The sequence below is a fragment of the Olea europaea genome, chromosome 2 (genome assembly GCF_002742605.1).
Source record: "Olea europaea var. sylvestris chromosome 2, O_europaea_v1, whole genome shotgun sequence".
Taxonomy (NCBI): Eukaryota; Viridiplantae; Streptophyta; class Magnoliopsida; order Lamiales; family Oleaceae; genus Olea; species Olea europaea.
Genome location: NC_036238.1, coordinates 25,418,785 through 25,438,259, shown reverse-complemented (window position 1 = coordinate 25,438,259; position 19,475 = coordinate 25,418,785). Strand labels below are relative to the sequence as shown.

General features: G+C 33.2%; 3 protein-coding genes across 6 annotated transcripts; 1 reads left to right on the top strand and 2 right to left on the bottom strand.

Annotated features, from left to right (window-relative positions):
• Positions 1-383: 383 nt before the first annotated feature.
• On the top strand, positions 384-1,333 carry LOC111368063 (mediator of RNA polymerase II transcription subunit 11-like). Of its 2 annotated transcripts, none has more exons than XM_022989258.1 (3): positions 384-564; positions 677-793; positions 977-1,333. In XM_022989258.1, exons 1-3 carry the CDS (start codon positions 511-513, stop codon positions 1,142-1,144), a joined length of 339 nt encoding a protein of 112 aa, XP_022845026.1. In that variant the 5' UTR covers positions 384-510; the 3' UTR covers positions 1,145-1,333. The 2 variants fall into 2 exon arrangements, with proteins under 2 accessions (XP_022845026.1, XP_022845017.1); XM_022989249.1 differs by having other exon boundaries at positions 389-564; positions 968-1,333.
• A 2,390-nt stretch (positions 1,334-3,723) lies between these two features.
• On the bottom strand, positions 3,724-12,241 carry LOC111368043 (WAT1-related protein At4g30420-like). Of its 3 annotated transcripts, XR_002697942.1 has the most exons (8): positions 12,022-12,241; positions 11,132-11,197; positions 10,924-11,040; positions 10,600-10,819; positions 10,356-10,514; positions 7,304-7,452; positions 6,838-7,168; positions 3,724-3,822 (listed from the first exon to the last, which is right to left on the bottom strand). XR_002697942.1 is itself a non-coding variant. In XM_022989210.1 (7 exons), exons 1-7 carry the CDS (start codon positions 12,195-12,197, stop codon positions 6,949-6,951), a joined length of 1,107 nt encoding a protein of 368 aa, XP_022844978.1. In that variant the 5' UTR covers positions 12,198-12,241; the 3' UTR covers positions 6,751-6,948. The 3 variants fall into 3 exon arrangements, 2 of the variants coding, with proteins under 2 accessions (XP_022844978.1, XP_022844992.1); XM_022989210.1 differs by lacking the exon at positions 3,724-3,822 and having other exon boundaries at positions 6,751-7,168; XM_022989224.1 differs by lacking the exons at positions 3,724-3,822; positions 10,356-10,514; positions 10,600-10,819; ... (1 more) ...; positions 11,132-11,197; positions 12,022-12,241 and adding exons at positions 7,621-7,779; positions 7,865-8,084; positions 8,443-8,559; positions 8,653-9,441 and having other exon boundaries at positions 6,751-7,168.
• On the bottom strand, positions 3,814-5,084 carry LOC111368055 (WAT1-related protein At4g30420-like). Its single transcript, XM_022989236.1, has 4 exons — positions 4,830-5,084; positions 4,586-4,744; positions 4,289-4,437; positions 3,814-4,153 (listed from the first exon to the last, which is right to left on the bottom strand). Exons 1-4 carry the CDS (start codon positions 5,013-5,015, stop codon positions 3,934-3,936), a joined length of 714 nt encoding a protein of 237 aa, XP_022845004.1. The 5' UTR covers positions 5,016-5,084; the 3' UTR covers positions 3,814-3,933.
• Positions 12,242-19,475: the final 7,234 nt, after the last annotated feature.

Genomic DNA, 19,475 nt, shown 5'->3' with positions numbered 1-19,475 from the left:
TAATGCAAGAATCAATACAAGAAATCACATTTTACTCTCTCTTTCACATTGTCTTACAACACAATACGAATTCATACATGTTTACATACACATTCATGAGCACCGATTGGTAATTATTGTACAATCGGATTACGAACATACCGTCGAATTCCTAACGTTCTCGTCCCACGTCGTTGAACTACTCTCACGCCCCTGATCTATTCGTTTTAGACTGTCCACGTGTCTTAGCATCTAGGACTTTCGCTCACGTGTGTGCGAGTGAGTTCGGTATCTATTGGCAACATTTTTTGGGGTCAACAATATTCGATCTATATAATTACTTCCATTGACAAGTGACTATATATGTGCAACATCGATTAGTGAGAAAAATAATTCATAGATCAACTTGAAAATTTTGCACAAACTTCCTTGACCATTTGTTTATTGTCTAAACTTCATTGTCTAAATTGAAATTACTTCAATATAAGATTCCAAGGTGCAATCGACGCCTCGCAGCCGTGATTTGCCGCCATGGATCCACAGAGCCCAACCTCTTCTCTACAACGACTCCAAATTGTTGAAAAGGTAATTTCTATAAAATCTCTGTAGAAACAAGACCTTAACTTTACCCCAATTAATTGCTTAATTTCAATTTAGAATCAAGTGTTTTTTTTTTTTTTTTTAAAATTAATCTCAGAGAATAGTAAGGGTGTTGGAACTAGCTGGAGGATTGATGGATGAAATGGCAAGCCCGAGCGGTCCCAGAAAGGAACTTGTTAACAAGCAATGTAGTGAGTTCATGCAATTGATCAAGGTCCTTAAATAATCTTGATTTCATTTGATGAATTACCCGTTTATTTTTTAGTTTGTATATACCCGTTTCAATTTCCGCTTGAAAAAGGTTTTAGGGTTTTTAGTTTACTTCATTTGTGGGGTTTTATTGAATGGAGATATTATAGGTTTATTTGTTTCGCGTGTTTTGTGATAGGACATTCAGATGACCCTGCGAGAGGAAATCAAAAGTGCTTGTGAGTATCGTCCATTTGAGAAGTGTGACTATGTTCCAAGAATATCTAACGAGATTTGTTATAAGAAACTGGAATATGTTATTGCTCAATTGGATGAGATGAAGCAAACAATTGAGGGATATCATAATGCAGCTTGAGGGCACACAATGTACAATATTTTTTTTTTGTTGGAGGCAATTGGAGAATCGCTTAGTATTAGATATTCATAGAACATTGATGTTTTGAGGAGAATTGTGAGAAATTATGATTCGTATTACTGTTTTTGTATGACTGATGATGTGTTTGCTTTTCTTTTTAGAGCAGTACATGGTTTTTTAATTTCTATACCTCCATTCTCTTTACTCTGAGTTCCCTTGGACCTTGGTAGCAAGATATTCTGGATTTTCCAAGTAATGTTTATGAACTCCTAAATTTTAGATAGATCTTTTACTAGCTAAAGGTCAATATTTTATGCTGTAATGCATATTTTGAGTCCATTGGATACACATATATATTGACTTGCTTGGAAACAAGCAACCCTTGCCATAGATGCCATCTTGTGGAAGTGATACTCTACCAGGTTTCCTCTTTTCTTATGAGGGTAATTATGCTGTCTAGATATTGGTGATTGGATTGATATTGTAGAACCAGCTATATCTTATCATGACGTCTTATATTTTGAAAGGATGCTTGGATCATCTGTCCATTTGATGCTTTCTAATCTGCAGTAATCATTATTGTTATATTAGTTTGCATGGAGTTATTTTAGTTTTTTGGGATGTGAAACTCAACTGAGAATTTGTTGCTCGTGCTGTAATTATCTAGGTTTTTTTTTTTTTTTTTCCTTTTATTTAAAAAATATGGTGCTTCTATGGCTATTTATTACATATGTCATTGAAATTTATATCATGGAGAAAGTGAGAATTCTTTTCCTGAAAATTTCTTTTTTAATTACTCTGTGTTATTTGTGCTTTTAAAAAAGTAGAGTAACTTTAATCTAGCTAACTATAATATATCTGAAAAAGGAGATATCTTTTTTTTTTTTTTTAAATAGTGTTGCTATCTGTTTATAACTTCATCCATCTCTTAAAATTTGTTTGAGGCCTCATTTTGGGGGGGAAAATGTGTTTTTGAATAGTTATTTTTGGAGAATATGTGGTTGAAAAATAAGAAAATGTTTTCGGTTTATGTGTCAAATTATTCTCCAATAAAATAATTGGTTGAAAATGCGTTTTGAAAAAAATGAGTTTTTGATAAAATGGGACTCAAACAAGGGCTTAGTTTATTCAGTGATACCATAGGTTTTGGATTCTTGTTCTGAAAATGCTAACTATTTTTGTTTTTTATCATAATAAAACTCACCTGTTTACGGAATAATTCGGATTACTGCTGATCACCATCTACTTCAATTTATTCTTGGTTTCTTTTATCTGCTTCCTAATTTTACCCGCGGGAAGAAGAAACTATTTTGTTCCTTTGATGTCGACCTACGTATATTGCCTTTCCATTTGCAACATCCAAAAACTTTTCAGAATATATTGTCTCTTGCTCTTTCATGAATTTCCCATTGTAATTTTGGACTTTGATTCTGTCATTTTTTCAAACTGTTCTACATAGGCTTTGCTGATTCCATTTGTTATGAAACTTTGATTTATTGAATGGTTCGTATGTATTAACCTTCAATGTTCCTGTAACCTTTTTCTAAAAATCCATAGAATTGTTTTCTTCTTGATCATGTTCGTGCTGTTTCAATGGAAATTTCTGCTAGTTCTTCCATTCCTTGTTAGATATCTTTGTTCATTTTCTAAAATGTGGGTCTGCTTCTGTTGCAGGCTTACTGTTTTATGAGATACACCCATACAAGTATCATAAATGTGTCCAATAAAATTTCAGGCTTAAATATACTTTGTTTTAATTGAATTGCATACACTATAAAACAGCAGTCACCCAGTTTTATTTGCATTTTGTATTCTGGCGACTATTTCTTCATCTGTTCTAAATTATGAAAATACTGACATAAATATATTTGTCTGTTAGAATATACCTGTCTAGTTGCTATTAGACTTACTAAAACGGGTATATTTTACTGTTATGGTTGTTGTAAGTCATCATATTAGCGGAATCAACTGGACTAGGACACCAACCTCATCCTTCGCAAATCCAGACTGCCGTGTGATCCAATACATAGTTATGACTGCAATTTTTTTTAGGGCCAGGCTGCTCAATAACATCACGAGTGTCTGGGAAAGGGTTGGCTGTCACCAACATCATATTCCTCTGTCTTCCTCATCGTTGTGTACTCTGTTGGATGTTGTGCATTAAAAAACATGTACAACTGTGGGTGTAAACCACGCCCATGAGATAGAGAAGCATCTAGAGAGGTATTTCATATTTGTACTCTACTGATTTGTTTTACTTATTTCACATGGTCCTACCGCTTTCTTATGCATTTCAACTGTGGCCTTTTGTTCTTCAGATTGAATCAATTCAACTGCTAGATTAGCTTATCATCATAAGTTGCTTTTTCCCGTCTTCTTGTTTAGTGCCTGTTCAAATTTGGTATTATTGTGTATCTGTGGGGGAGCTGGAGAAGAGGATGTAGGAAAAGCAATTATGTCAAAGATAGTGCATGTAATAGCGATACCAATTTCTCTTAGAAATCTTGAGGTGAAGTATGTTAGGGAAGATACTCGAGATGGAGAAATGGTGCTCGTTGGCTATGCTATACTAGCAGATATGAACTTTTGATAAAAATTCATTTATTTAGATTTGTGTTCAACAGAACCCTCTCAATATTTTTGCGGATATTCATGAACTAAAAGGCATATTGAGAAACCTAAAATCCCACTACTTTTTCTTAATCAATGTGAACAATACATTCTACAAGTCAATAAAGTAGCTAGGGATGTACAAAACTATAAGTTCTGTTTATTCTTGTACTGATCCATCATATGTTATCCCCACTGTACGGTGATTTGTCTGAAAGAAGAGGTTCCTCCAAATCAATTCTACAGCTCGTTTCATCTGAAGATTCACTAGACAGTGGTTTCTGATTGCTTCGCTTCTTTATCTGACTAGGGTCAACGTTCATTGACTCTTCATTCTCTTTTGCTTTGCCCCATAGTACGACATATAATCCAACAATCACAGCAAGTGAACCTACCAAACTGATATGAGAAGATACCCATTAGACCGATAAGATTAACGATATATAGGATGTTTGGTCGAGAGAACTGAATAGTGCTAGACGGTACCAAGAAAGAAAAATGAACTAAATTTTTGTTCATTTTTTATGGTAATACCTTCCAGTGAACATCTCTTCATGTAGAAATGCACAAGCCAAAACAGTCACTATAACTGTTAATAGAGGATTGAACATGGCAGAAAATAGTGGACCTCTTTGTGCAATGCACCAGGCTTGAGCAAAGAAGGTAACAGCTGATGATACACCCTGCGTTTCCAAATTAAGAGTTATCTATGTTTTAACACCCTTTATTTCATTGCAAGAGAACAGATTTTAGCGACCGATTTTTCATATCGGATTCTTTGATAATACGAGTGAAAAATATATATATATATATATATAGCTTGCTACTCACTGCATACAAGCAGCAAAGAAATTCGAGATACGAATTCAGTCGCCAAACTTTCATATCGGGTTCCAAGATCAACGTAACGACTGCAGATTGCAATGCTGCAAAGAGGCACATCCATGCGGTTAAAGATAGATGATCCGGGTAGTTAGCTGATACAGGGACCTGTAAACAAATTATTCAAGAAAAGAAAAACAATTGAAAATCATTGGGAAATTATAAAATATGTACAAATCTTGTGATTGAATACCTGTAAAATTAACCAAAGTGACCAGCAACAAGAGCTTCCAAAGAGAAATAAACAACCGAGCAACCAATTCTCACCTCCTTGGCTCATAATTGGCAGAAACTCTTTGTTGAGTAGCTTTGGACCTTTCAGCAGAGCCATGGCTACAGCACCTGTAACGCAGATTATCGTGCCAATGATCTTCGCCATACTTCTCAAGCTTCGATTATGCAATTTCTCTAACCTGATGTGAACGGAGTACGCTTACTATCCCTCTTTATAAATCGATTTATAAATTTGTCAAACGGAGGTTAAGTGTGGGGGGAAAATGTGTTTTTGAATAGTTATTTTTGGAGAATATGTGGTTGAAAAATAAGAAAATGTTTTCGGTTTATGTGTCAAATTATTCTCCAATAAAATAATTGGTTGAAAATGCGTTTTGAAAAAAATGAGTTTTTGATAAAATGGGACTCAAACAAGGGCTTAGTTTATTCCGTGATACCATAGGTTTTGGATTCTTGTTCTGAAAATGCTAACTATTTTTGTTTTTTATCATAATAAAACTCACCTGTTTACGGAATAATTCGGATTACTGCTGATCACCATCTACTTCAATTTATTCTTGGTTTCTTTTATCTGCTTCCTAATTTTACCCGCGGGAAGAAGAAACTATTTTGTTCCTTTGATGTCGACCTACGTATATTGCCTTTCCATTTGCAACATCCAAAAACTTTTCAGAATATATTGTCTCTTGCTCTTTCATGAATTTCCCATTGTAATTTTGGACTTTGATTCTGTCATTTTTTCAAACTGTTCTACATAGGCTTTGCTGATTCCATTTGTTATGAAACTTTGATTTATTGAATGGTTCGTATGTATTAACCTTCAATGTTCCTGTAACCTTTTTCTAAAAATCCATAGAATTGTTTTCTTCTTGATCATGTTCGTGCTGTTTCAATGGAAATTTCTGCTAGTTCTTCCATTCCTTGTTAGATATCTTTGTTCATTTTCTAAAATGTGGGTCTGCTTCTGTTGCAGGCTTACTGTTTTATGAGATACACCCATACAAGTATCATAAATGTGTCCAATAAAATTTCAGGCTTAAATATACTTTGTTTTAATTGAATTGCACACACTATAAAACAGCGGTCACCCAGTTTTATTTGCATTTTGTATTCTGGCGACTATTTCTTCATCTGTTCTAAATTATGAAAATACTGACATAAATATATTTGTCTGTTAGAATATACCTGTCTAGTTGCTATTAGACTTACTAAAATGGCTATATTTTACTGTTATGGTTGTTGTAAGTTATCATATTAGCGGAATCAACTGGACTAGGACACCAACCTCATCCTTGCAGATCCAGACTGCTGTGTGATCCGAAAGCATAGTGTTATGACTGCAATTTTTTTAAGGCCGGGCTGCTCGATAACATCACGAGTGTTTGGGAAAGGGTTGGCTGTCACCAACATCATATTCCTCTGTCTTCCTCATCGTTGTGTACTCTGTTAGATGTTGTGCATTAAAAAACATGTACAACTGTGGATGTAAACTACGCCCATGAGATAGAGAAGCATCTAGAGAGGTATTTCATATTTGTACTCTACTGATTTGTTTCACTCATTTCACATGGTCCTACCGCTTTCTTATGCATTGCAAGTGTGGCCTTTTGTTCTTCAGATTGAATCAATTCAAATGCTAGATTAGCTTATCATCATAAGTTGTTTTTTCCCGTCTTCTTGTTTTGTGCCTGTTCAAATTTGGTATTATTGTGCATCTGTGGGGGAGCTGGAGAAGAGGATGTAGGAAAAGCAATCATGTCAAAGATAGTGCATGTAATATCGATACCAATTTCTCTTAGAAATCTTGAGGTGAAGTATGTTAGGGAAGATACTCGAGATGGAGAAAATGGTGCTCGTTGGCTATGCTATACTAGCAGATATGAACTTTTGATAAAAATTCATTTATTTAGATTTGTGTTCAACAGAACCCTCTCGATATTTTTGCGGATAAAGGCATATTGAGAAACCTAAAATCCCACTACTTTTTCTTAATCAATGTGAACAATACATTCTACAAGTCAATAAAGTAGCTAGGGATGTACAAAACTTTAAGTTCTGTTTATTCTTGTACTGATCCATCATATGTTATCCCCACTGTACGGTGATTTGTCTGAAAGAAGAGGTTCCTCCAAATCAATTCTACAGCTTGTTTCATCTGAAGATTCACTAGACAGTGGTTTCTGATTGCTTTGCTGCTTTATCTGACTAGGGTCAACGTTCATCAACTCTTCATTCTCTTTTGCTTTGCCCCATAGTACGACATATAATCCAACAATCACAGCAAGTGAACCTACCAAACTGATATGAGAAGATACCCATTAGACCGATAAGATTAACAATATATAGGATGTTTGGTCGAGAAAACTGAATAGTGCTAGACGGTACTAAGAAAGAAAAATGAACTAGATTTTTGTTCATTTTTTATGGTAATACCTTCCAGTGAACATCTCTTCATGTAGAAATGCACAAGCCAAAACAGTCACTACAACTGTTAATAGAGGATTGAACATGGCAGAAAATAGTGGACCTCTTTGTGCAATGCACCAGGCTTGAGCAAAGAAGGTAACAGCTGATGATACACCCTGCGTTTCCAAATTAAGAGTTATCTATGTTTTAACACCCTTTATTTCATTGCAAGAGACCAGATTTTAGTGATGGATTTTTCATATCGGATTCTTCGATAATACGAGTGAAAATCGATATATATATATATATATATATATATATATATAAAATAGCTTGCTACTCACTGCATACAAGCAGCAAAGGAATTCGAGATACGAATTCAGTCGCCAAACTTTCATATCGGGTTCCAAGATCAACGTAACGACTGCAGATTGCAATGCTGCAAAGAGGCACATCCATGCAGTTAAAGATAGATGATCCGGGTAGCTAGCTGATACAGGGACCTGTGAACAAATTATTCAAGAAAAGAAAAACAATTGAAAATCATTGGGAAATTATAAAATATGTACAAATCTTGTGATTGAATACCTGTAAAATTAACCAAAGTGACCAGCAACAAGAGCTTCCAAAGAGAAATAAACAACCGAGCAACCAATTCTCACCTCCTTGGCTCATAATTGGCAGAAACTCTTTGTTGAGTAGCTTTGGACCTTTCAGCAGAGCCATGGCTACGGCACCTGTAACGCAGATTATCGTGCCAATGATCTTCGCCATACTTCTCAAGCTTCGAATATGCAATTTCTCTAACCTGATGTGAATGGAGTACGTTTACTATATCTCTTTATAAACTGATTTATAAATTTGTCAAATGGATGCTAAGGGTCCGGTTGGTTTCCATTTTCATTTTCAAAACGATTTTTAGTTTTCCCTGAAAACGGCCCATTTTTCGCGTTTTGAGCGTTTTCGACATTTATAATTGAAAACGATAAAAAGTTGTTTTGCGTTTTTAGTTATAAATTTTTACTCGTTTTCGAAAATGCGTTTTCGAAAATGACGGACCAAATGCGTTTTCCCCGTTTTCAAAAACGGAAAACGGAAAATGGGCCGAAAACGGCAAACCAACCACAACTTAAATGTTTATAATTAATTGTTATTTAAGTATATACCCCATGATGTAGGCCAGGAGAAAGGTGACAGCAGGTACCAAATTCCCCAATGCACCTGCAACTGATGATGAGGATAGATACAAACCTTGGAAATAGACATTCTGGTTTATTGTCACACTGCAATAAGAATGTAAAAAGAGAGCTTAATTACTAATGTCACCGAATTTTTATATATACATGCAACAAATAACATATGGAGAAGTGACTTGCCCAATAAGAGAGAGTAAAAATATCATCCAGAAGCTCTTCCATCCTATACAACATCTCGTTTTTCTCCTACATAAAAGGAAAAAATCATAACAATTTACATGTATCATTTTATGCATATGGTACACCAGCTGAAAACAAGGATATCAGTTTTGGGTTGGAATATAATCATACTGTATACTTATCCCATATTACCATATAAATATGTAACAGGCTGCCTAATATTCTTAGTTCTCGCTTGGTTTAACTAAAAATCAGATTTTTAGTAGATCTTATAAAAGTTGATGAAGTGTGTTTTTGAAAAGTTAATAAAAGTCGCGGGGTTCACAAAATGTGTCATTGAAAATGAGTTTGAAGAAAAATGAGTTTTAGAGAATATGGGGCCAAACATAGGCTAAGGATTTCAGTTGAGCAATGTTGTTTGGTGTGGATTGTATAAGATTTCTTATCTTCTTCGTCATACTAAAAAATTGTAGTTGACGACATGCTTAACTGTCACATTAAGAGTGAATTACTATAAAAACTGTGTGTTTTGTTTATTTTATTTTATTTTTGTTTATCATCGCTTCGTACTAGGATTAGGGGCTTAATCAGTAATATCCATGTTCAACTATCTCATTCAAAATTTTAAACTTGTAAGAAAGCTGGCTCATATATATGCGTGCACTATGCTTGTTTTATAATCTTATTTTGAAAGCTGCTACATGTACACTTTAGTGTACAAGTGGAATTACCCTTTTCTTTTTGTTTATCATTTCTCCTTTTTCTCGGGATTAAAAGGTTTAATCAATAAAAACCATGTTCGACCATTTCCTCAAAACGTCCAATGAAATTCTCCCTATCTTCTTGCACTCCGTGAAGAAACAATGATCATGCTAAATCCCTTGAAGAAATGATGATAAAAGATAGCTAAGCCATGAAAACTCTTAACGTCATGCATAATCTTAGGTCTACTAACCAATAATGGCCTGAATCTTTACGGGATCATGAGTACATACTCTCATAGTAGATACAATGAATCCTAGTAAAATAACTCTATCAGCAAAGAAAGAACATTCCTTTACGTTAGCATACACGCTTGTTGCACGAAGTGTAGAACAAACCTATGTGAGATGATCTCGATGTTGCTTCCTAGTTTTATTGTACAAAAAAATGTCATAAAAATAGACAACAATGAATTTACCCATGAATGGTAAAAAAGGGGTAGTATCATCTCCCTCATAAAGGTACTTGGAGCATTTGGTTAGTTAAAAGGCATGATCAACCACTTATAAATTAAGCGTGTGTTTGGCCCCCATTCTTGCCAATTTTTTCCAACTTTTTTTTCAAAAAACAGGGCCCTATGTCAGACAGCAAGGACAGGGTCCCTTACAAAAACTGATGTCACTTGCGAAGATGTTGTCAGTTGAGTAAGAAAATTCTTTTCTTTCCGTTTCTACCCTTTTCAATTGATTGTTGAATATTGGTAGAATTAAAAATAGTGGAGGGCAAAGATGTACATTTCAAATGCATCATAGGGCAATTTAGTCGTTTAGGCTCCAAGGCATTATTCTTTCCCTGTCCATCGTTGACAAAAATCATGTGTAATGTAACGTGTTATTAGCTAGTTACTGTAGGAAAATGAGATGAGTGAAAATATATATATATATATATATATATATATATATATATATATATATATATATATAAAATAGCTTGCTACTCACTGCATACAAGCAGCAAAGGAATTCGAGATACGAATTCAGTCGCCAAACTTTCATATCGGGTTCCAAGATCAACGTAACGACTGCAGATTGCAATGCTGCAAAGAGGCACATCCATGCGGTTAAAGATAGATGATCCGGGTAGTTAGCTGATACAGGGACCTGTAAACAAATTATTCAAGAAAAGAAAAACAATTGAAAATCATTGGGAAATTATAAAATATGTATAAATCTTGTGATTGAATACCTGTAAAATTAACCAAAGTGACCAGCAACAAGAGCTTCCAAAGAGAAATAAACAACCGAGCAACCAATTCTCACCTCCTTGGCTCATAATTGGCAGAAACTCTTTGTTGAGTAGCTTTGGACCTTTCAGCAGAGCCATGGCTACAGCACCTGTAACGCAGATTATCGTGCCAATGATCTTCGCCATACTTCTCAAGCTTCGATTATGCAATTTCTCTAACCTGATGTGAACGGAGTACGCTTACTATCCCTCTTTATAAATCGATTTATAAATTTGTCAAACGGAGGTTAAGTGTTGATAATTAATCGTTATTTAAGTATATACCCCATGATGTAGGCCAGAAGAAAGGTGACAGCAGGTACCAAATTTCCCAATGCACCCGCAACGGATGATGAGGCTAGATACAAACCCTGGAAATAGACATTCTGGTTTATTGTCACACTGCAATGAGATGTAAAAAGAGAGCTTAATTACTAATGTCACCGAATCTACATATATACATGAACAAATAACGTATGGAGTAGTGACTTGCCCAATAAGAGAGAGTAAAAATATCATCCAGAAGCTCTTCCATCCTATACAACATCTCGTTTTTCTCCTGCGTAAATGGAAAAAATCATAACAATTTACACGTATCATTTTATGTATATGGTAACCCGCTGAAAACAAGGATATCAGTTGTGGGTTGGAATATAATCATACTGTATACTTATCCCATATAAGTATGTAACAGGCCGCCTAATATTCTTAGTCCTCGTTTGGTTTAGCTAAAAATCAGATTTTTAGTAAATCTTATAAAAGTTGATGAAGTGTGTGGCCGAAAAGTGAATAAAAGTCGTGGGTTTCACTAAATGTGTCATTGAAAATGAGTTTGAAGAAAAATGAGTTTTAGAGAATAGGGGGCCAAACATAGGCTAAGGATTTCAGTTGAGCAGTGTTGTTTGGTGTGGATTGTATGAGATTTCTTATCTTCTTCGTCATACTAAAAATTTGTAATTGATGACATGCTTAACTGTCACATTAAGAGAGAATTACTATAAAAACTGTGTGTTTTGTTTATTTTATTTTATTTTTGTTTATCATAGCTTCGTTCTAGTATTGGAGGGCTTAATCAGTAATATCCATGTTCAACTATCTCATTCAAAATTTTAAACTTGTAAGAAAGCTGGCTCATATGTATGCGTGCACTATGCTTGTTTTATAATCTTATTTTGAAAGCTGCTACATGTACACTCTAGCGTACAAATGGAATTACCCTTTTCTTTTTGTTTATCATTTCTCGTAGCTCTCCGGATTAAAAGGTTTAATCAATAAAAACCATGTTCGACCATTTCATCAAAACTTTATACTTGGCGACGTTCTTATGATCAAATTTCATGGCCTTAAGAAAAAAAAAAAGAAAAAAGAATTCTGGCTGTGTACCTTGTGAAATAAGCTATTGGAGCAATGACAGAGAAGGCAATGGATTGCCTATATACGACAAACACCCTTGAACTCATATCATGTACAAGAGCAGCTCTAGTGAAGAGGGTTACTCCTGCATATATGAATTGCAATGCAACCATTACAATTGCTGGCTTGTAATCTTCTAAACCCATATTTGCACAAATTAATGTATGCTTTGAAAATGTTATGACCCTCTTTATTTATAAACCACCAAACACACTCATAATTGGAATTATTTAATGACAACAATAATTTACTGGCAGGCTGATGGGTGCCAGCTTCTTAGAAATAACAAGTTTGGAAGTATATGTAACATGGTATCGTGATTTTTCTGGTACAGTACGTGACCAGTGATCATTTTATTTTGTTTTTAATTAAGTCTGTGTATGTAATCTTGAATCGAGAATATACATGTATAATTTTATGGACGATTCGAATTTTTTAGGCCGCGTAGAAAGCATTATAGAGTCGTACTACACACTTATTCCTTGATTACTTGCTTGGAAGATTTGGGGTGGAGACTTTGATTCTAATTTTTTATTGGCGTATATTGAGTATTCTACACACGTATCAAGTCGCGCTAACATTCTTTCTATGTAAAAGACTTTTAGAAACCGTTTGATAGGCCAAAATTTTCTGGGGAAAGTGGAAAATCAATTCCAATTTTGAGTTTTAAGAGTGTTTGATACCATTTTTTTTTTCCATGGAATTACATTTTCTAACTTTTCTTGTGAATTAAAGTTTTCTTTATTTTGAAGGAAAATCAATTCTCACTAATATGGTGGGAATTTGTTTTCCCGATTTACTGTAGCACCTTTTTTTTCATTTTTTTTTGTTTGCAGTGCAAACAAATTCTAAGATTTATTGTAAAAAAATATTTTCCTTTAATTAACAATTTTCATGTAAAACAAAGTTAAATGAACACCCAAATATAGATAATTTTCTTGATTTATTTTATTTTATTTTATTTTATTTTTGGTTTTGGCAATGAAAACAAATTTCATTCCTAATACTAGTAAATTTTATCCCTTTAATCGACAATTTTCATGTAAAACAAAGTCAAATGGACACCAAAAACACTTTAATTTAAACATTTTTCACGCGAAAAATTATACTAATCAAACACAATAATTTATAGTTTTCAGGAAAACAATTTCCCATCAATTCAATTCCCTGAAATTCGTTTTCTTTTCATTCAAATTCTACATTTGCAATCAAACGAACCCTTATTTTATTTATATGGAGGCCTTTTTTTGTGAGAGACGTTTGATATCCTTTTTACACTTTTTTATTATGGTGAAGAACCTATGGTGGCGAGGAGATTAAAGAATCTGCGCTTTCCGTGTCTAAATTCATTTTGTTGGGCTTGACCCATTAAATATAATCCATGTTTATCTATCATCAAAGTAGAAAAATGAATTTTAAAATAATGAATTTTTGAGAACGTGCAATGAAAAGTAGGAAAAATTTAGAGTTTACGTGCCCAATAATATTTTATTGTAAGAATGGATAGTTAAAAATGAGTTTGAAAAAAAAGGTTTTGAAATATAATAGGGAAACATGGGCATAATGATTTAGTTTGTGTCTAATTTTACACAAAATGTACGAGTAATGTTATTGAGGTCTGCTAGTACTAAGCACAAATTTAACCCTTGTTTGAATTCCATTTTTTTCATCAAAATATATTCTTCTACAGTGATTTGAACTCACTTTAATCCTATATTTATAAATAAAATAATATTATACACAAAATTTAAAAAATTTCTTTATTTTTTAACCGCACGTTTTTCATCAATACACTATTAAAAAATACATTTATTTATTTATTAATATTATTATTATTTTTTGACAAATATGAGATCAAACAAGGTTATGGCATTAGGGTCCATTTTCTCATTTTCTAGCAAGCGGACCCCACTTCTAGTAGTGAAAGATAGTGAACTGAATCCCCACTATGAGTGGTGCTAAGCACAAACCTAGATGTCATGGAGTCTGGTTGTTATATCATTTTCCAATGGGAAAATTACAGCAACAATCCATAACTTTTTTCATTTTTTACAGACTTTACTGTAATCTTCATTTTGTGCCAACGAAGGTTTCTAACCTTTCATAAATATGCATCTGAGATTCATCTGGATGGAAATAATCCAAAACACAGTCAATTGACCGAAAAAATTCTTTGAACTATCTGATATCGTGACGGTTTTAATGGATGTTGATACCTTTTTTATCAGTGTTTTTGGACGATTTTATTGGATGTTGATTCATTAATTTTTTCGGTCAAGTGACGGTGTCGGTGTTTTGGATGGTTTCTGTCCAAATGGACCTCAAGTGCATATTTATGAAAGGTTACGAACCTTCGTTGACATAAAATGAAGGTTAGAGTAAAACCTGCGAAAAAATAAAAAGATTAGGGACCGCTGCAATTTTCCCTTTTCCAATATAAAAGTGTTATTTGGATGAATAAATATATGATTTATGAGTGAGTAAATACTGTTGAACACCTGTTTAGGTGATAGTAGGATCCACCTTTAATTGTCTGGACAATTATAGGTGAGCCCATTGCTAGCTAGACTAATGTTAAACACCAATTGTACTACTGGATATCCTTATTCATGATTATGTGTTATGCAGCAATTGAAAATAAATGTTGTCTCCCTTCTCAAGTATATCATGCTTCGTATGTTCTCGCATTGGATGTTAGATGTTTTTGTCGACAATAGATGAACGACTTTATTTATATCCTAAAACCAAAATTTCATTTTATTTTATAAATATGTTTGAATCAAAGACAGCCAAATTGGAATACTATCCACTTAATAATAAAACAAATATTGTCAATATGTAGCTTTTGATAACATGATATGCCACCTTTGTCATCGTCATTTGGATGAAGATTGGGGTGGCTCTGATGGGTTGCTGAGTAGGAACATTTGTATTTAGCTGATTCAATGTAATAGTATATGTATTTATGTTTTGTTATTTTTCTCCATTGTATGCACTGGAGAGGTGATCTTAATTCCTTAAATAGTAAAGCAAGTAGGTCAAAATGTGGATTACTTTATGTAATTTGGAGAATCGGGTCGATTAATTAATTAAATTTCACTTGATCACGGAACCATATGCGACGAGTCGACGGCTTTATCTTGATTGGAAGTATGTAAATGCTAACATTAGTATATGATTATGATTATGCTAGTCATATGATATACAACTAGATTATTTATAATCTTAATTAAATTTTAAAAAATTTCGTCGACCATTTTTCTACTTCTTTCATTACTCTATTACTTGTAAAGAAATCAAACATATATATGACATATTTGGTAATACACTGGGCAAGAATAAAGTATTCGTCGTTTGTTCAAAGTGACTACACTCTTAATTACATATCTTCTTCGGTCCATGTTATGTTTCCATACTGTTAGTTTACAAAGTACAAGCTTGACAAGTTAAGGTGTAGTGTCAGATTGAGTGGTATCACGAACTACAATATTTAATGACAATTACGAACCTCAAGAAGTGCATGGGTACACTAGTCATTGTGTAGATGTCTTGATTGTTTCATGCATTACTATAATGTCATGAATCATTAGGCAAGAAGAAAAGAAAATACTTTTAGAAAATGTTGCAAATCGATTGATAAAAGGGAAAAATGGAAAATCGTAAGCAAAGATCGAAGCCCCAGTTGTTAAGTTAACTCTTTCGTGACCTATTGTTTCTAGTAGTTTTTGGAGGAAATGTTCGTGAGAAATCTGAAAGTGCATTGGACCATCGATAAGTAATAAATTTAGTGAATTAAGAATGTTGTCTTATAGGGAATGAGAATTAAATTGAATGATATTAGTTTGTAATTAAATTCGAATATTGTAACCCAAAAGAGAGATGAATTATTGTTTATCTAAATTATTTTGCAATTTTGTCTAAAGATTGTTTTTATGAATTATGGGATGAACACATTGGGCTCATAAATCCTCCTATTGTTGTCTTATTTTCAATTCTTAACCTATATAATTAGTGATATTTATGTATTCTTGAAAATCTACAATTCAATTATGTTTAATCATCTCTCCCGAGGGCAAGTAGCATGACCCAGTGATATTCCTATTCGAATTCATATGCAAAGTAGTATTCAATTACAAGATTATCTAGATGATTGTACATCCCATATATGTTATTCCTAACATTTATTGTCCGCATATTAATCTTATATAGTTCTAACTTATTTTGAACCTTTCAGCACTATAATAAGTAACTAATTACATAATTGGTGGCTAATCAATTAAGTAATACAACAAAGCATACAAGAATAATCAAGAAAAGTCATAAGTATACTAAACTACTTATCTTTAAATTAAAAACAAGAAAAGATATCTTTCATCTTCATCCAATACAATGAAAAGTTTAGCATAGCATGATTTCTATAAAATTATAAGAAGAATAATGAAAAGATGTCACCGAAACATAGAATTTTAAATTTTCAAGTTCTTGATATAATTGGCCTTTAATTTCTTGCTAGGTTTGATCTTTTTTCTCAAAATTGTTGAGAAAAATGTAGGGAAATCTGAATATTTAATGGACTCTAAGGCACGAAAAAACGTTATCTTTTAAAAGATGTTTCTCCCATATCCAATAAAGTCACAACTGAGTTATGATGGAAAATCTCTCTCAGGATACAATGGAGACGTTTGACTCAAATTGTGACTATTTGATCAAACCAAGAAGACACTCGAAAATAACTGATTGATGCCAAGAGAAAGAAGGAAGAATAATTTTTTTAATGTGTATTTGCAAACGAGAATTCGCTCAGAATTTATAAAAATTGAGGCAACCGTTTGAATAGGTGTATCCCTTGAAATCATTGCGTACATCTACTGAAAGTGACTGTTAAAAACGAACAGATGCACCTATTCAAAGACAAGGGCTAAACATTCGGGAATCTCTCCAGCCACTCATATCACAAAATTCGTCAAGAACAAGTGACAAATTCACCAAATATTTGTTAGATATTTTTCATCATTTTGCATGTATTTATATGTGACGAAATTTGATCAAGAAACACGTCTAATTGAATTCCTGAAGAGTTTGTATTACAAAAGAAACGTTAGTCCTATTAGTCAAAATTTGGCCCATGCCAATGCATGGTGCATCTGCTAGCCCATGGACAAGTGATTGGTCAAGGGAAGCCCAAAAATGGGCCCTTGAGCGCGCAAGGAAGTGCACAAGGCTCGATGATTTTTTGGATTTCCATTGTCTCATATTTTTGTCCAATTGACTCCATATGATTTTCATTCCTCGTTTGTGGTTTGAATCTGAAATCATCATTTTTTGCCGACTTTTTTATTTTTGGCCAATTTCACGTTTAACCACTAAGTTTTACCTAAAAAACAAAGTATATACAAGATTAAATATAATTCATCAAAAGTACTTCCAAATATTCTTATTTAATGTCCTAAATAAATGTATTAATTACACTTATCAGTAACCTAACCGAGGACGACGAAAAACAAATGTACCGAGATCTTAGAATTCCCTATTGAACTTAGCGATGCCCATGAAATAAAATAAATTCTACTCTACTTCATACAAATTATAAAGAACTAAAAAAACTTACATAAAAAGTAATAATTTCATGCTAGTTACAATATAAATATACAAATTAAAATAGTCTTTAAAGTTTTCAAATTTAAAAAAATATCCATTTCGTATTGAAGAGAAGAGTTCTAAAAAATGGGAGTCAGACATGGACTAAATTATTTTTTAGTCATGGTTAAGAGTTGCTTTTAAAATGGTGTTAATCATTTTAAATCAATAAAGTTAAGGTTGTATGGGACGGCGAAAAAACCCATTCAACATGATATCTGTGGGACCCCGTCCCGAATGGGGCTGGTAATAGAAATCTAATAGAGTACATGGAATGGGTATGGGGTCAGGGTCATTGTCCCGAAGCGGGCATGAGACGGGTACGGAAAGCATAGTTTCTACCCCATTTAATATTAATTTCAAATTTAAGTTTTTATCAAACAAAAATAATAGATTTATCATTCTTTTAAAAAGAACATAAGTTATTTTGGATAGAAAAATAATACTATTTACTAACTAAGGACATAAAAACTAAAAGCAAAAAAATAAAAAATAAAAAAATAATAAATGGAGCGATAAATAGGGCAGGAGACTTGCCTCGCCACAACCCGAGCCCGTCTCCTCCCGCTTTAACCGAGTATGAGTATGGGATAAGATAACAAAAATACCCAACGGGACGAGGGTGAGAATGACCGATCCGTCTCATACCCACCCCGTTGCCATCCCTAATCTACAAATGAATAGGGCTAACTAGATATATCTTAAGTTGGTAAAATAGTTTGTTTGTATTTTGATTTGATAGATAAAAACACGTATATAACTTACGATTAGAATGACACAGCTTAAGGTATTCTCCTCGAACTTTTACTTTGGTAGTATAATGAATCGTTTGCATAAAGGCTCCCCCCCCCTCCCCCGCCCCCCGCGAACTATGTAATAAATATATAAAAATATACACACGTCACACACAAATTTTATTGATGCAATTCTAAGCTGAGCTTCACTCAAATCTAATAACCTTTAAATAATTGAATAAAATAAATAAGTTTTATTTTAATGTAAAGTAAATAAAGCTTTTATTTTAACAAAAAAAATAAAATTGAGGAACTGAAATAAAAAGAAGAATATTCAAATAATTAATCATAGCATTGAAATAAAAAAGGTCTAATTACCTTGACTTGAGTTTCATGCAAGCACAATAAATGCACAATGAAGACTGCGTTACCAATTTGTCATACTTCGAATCATAAGGCGGTAGTCGGATTTAAAGCTAAAAATTCCTCCCAGGCAATTGAGCGAACATTTAGAAAAATTTCAACAACAATCGCTTTGATTCATTGTATAGCATAACTCCGAAATTATATTCTAACATCAACTACCTCTGTAAGGTGGAAGGTGGATTTTTTTTTTTTTTTTTTCATTTTCTATGGAAAATTACTTCTATCAAACAGGGCCCTAATTTTTAGTGGTCCTAAAAAATTTTACACTATACTCTTTGTAAAATTTGCTGATAAAATAATGCAAATTATATTGAAAAATTTGTTGTGCAAAAATAATAAATGTTAATGAAATAAATTTAAAAATTTTAAAGGAAAGACGAGTTAGATGTCTTTTTTAGAGATGTACATCTGATGCACGTTTAACTATTTTCGATATCTTTTTTGACCATTCGATATAATTACGATGTAGTTCTCGAAATAAGCTTCTAAGTGACGTAGGCGATTTGTGGATTCGGTTAGAGTACGATTGTCGACGAATTTTTAAAGCTAGCATATTATCGAAGTTCTCTAGATACTAGCTTGGAATGATCGACTTTAATGCACCGTAACTTTTGCTATGGTTGGTTG

What these genes read in the sequence shown, in the direction of transcription:
- LOC111368055 (XM_022989236.1), bottom strand. Translation starts at nt 5,015, where the DNA reads ATGGCGAAGATCATTGGCACGATAATCTGCGTTACAGGTGCTGTAGCC. An exon ending in TTCTTTGCTGCTTGTATGCA is followed by an intron (nt 4,438 to 4,585) that starts GTGAGTAGCAAG and finishes TTGGAAACGCAG; the next exon opens with GGTGTATCATCAGCTGTTAC. An exon ending in GAAGAGATGTTCACTGGAAG is followed by an intron (nt 4,154 to 4,288) that starts GTATTACCATAA and finishes TTCTCATATCAG; the next exon opens with TTTGGTAGGTTCACTTGCTG.
- LOC111368063 (XM_022989249.1), top strand. Translation starts at nt 511, where the DNA reads ATGGATCCACAGAGCCCAACCTCTTCTCTACAACGACTCCAAATTGTT. An exon ending in GACTCCAAATTGTTGAAAAG is followed by an intron (nt 565 to 676) that starts GTAATTTCTATA and finishes AATTAATCTCAG; the next exon opens with AGAATAGTAAGGGTGTTGGA. An exon ending in AGTTCATGCAATTGATCAAG is followed by an intron (nt 794 to 967) that starts GTCCTTAAATAA and finishes GTTTTGTGATAG; the next exon opens with GACATTCAGATGACCCTGCG.
- LOC111368043 (XM_022989210.1), bottom strand. Translation starts at nt 12,197, where the DNA reads ATGGGTTTAGAAGATTACAAGCCAGCAATTGTAATGGTTGCATTGCAA. An exon ending in CCAATAGCTTATTTCACAAG is followed by an intron (nt 11,198 to 12,021) that starts GTACACAGCCAG and finishes CCATTTACGCAG; the next exon opens with GAGAAAAACGAGATGTTGTA. An exon ending in CACTTTGGTTAATTTTACAG is followed by an intron (nt 10,515 to 10,599) that starts GTATTCAATCAC and finishes ATTTGTTTACAG; the next exon opens with GTCCCTGTATCAGCTAACTA.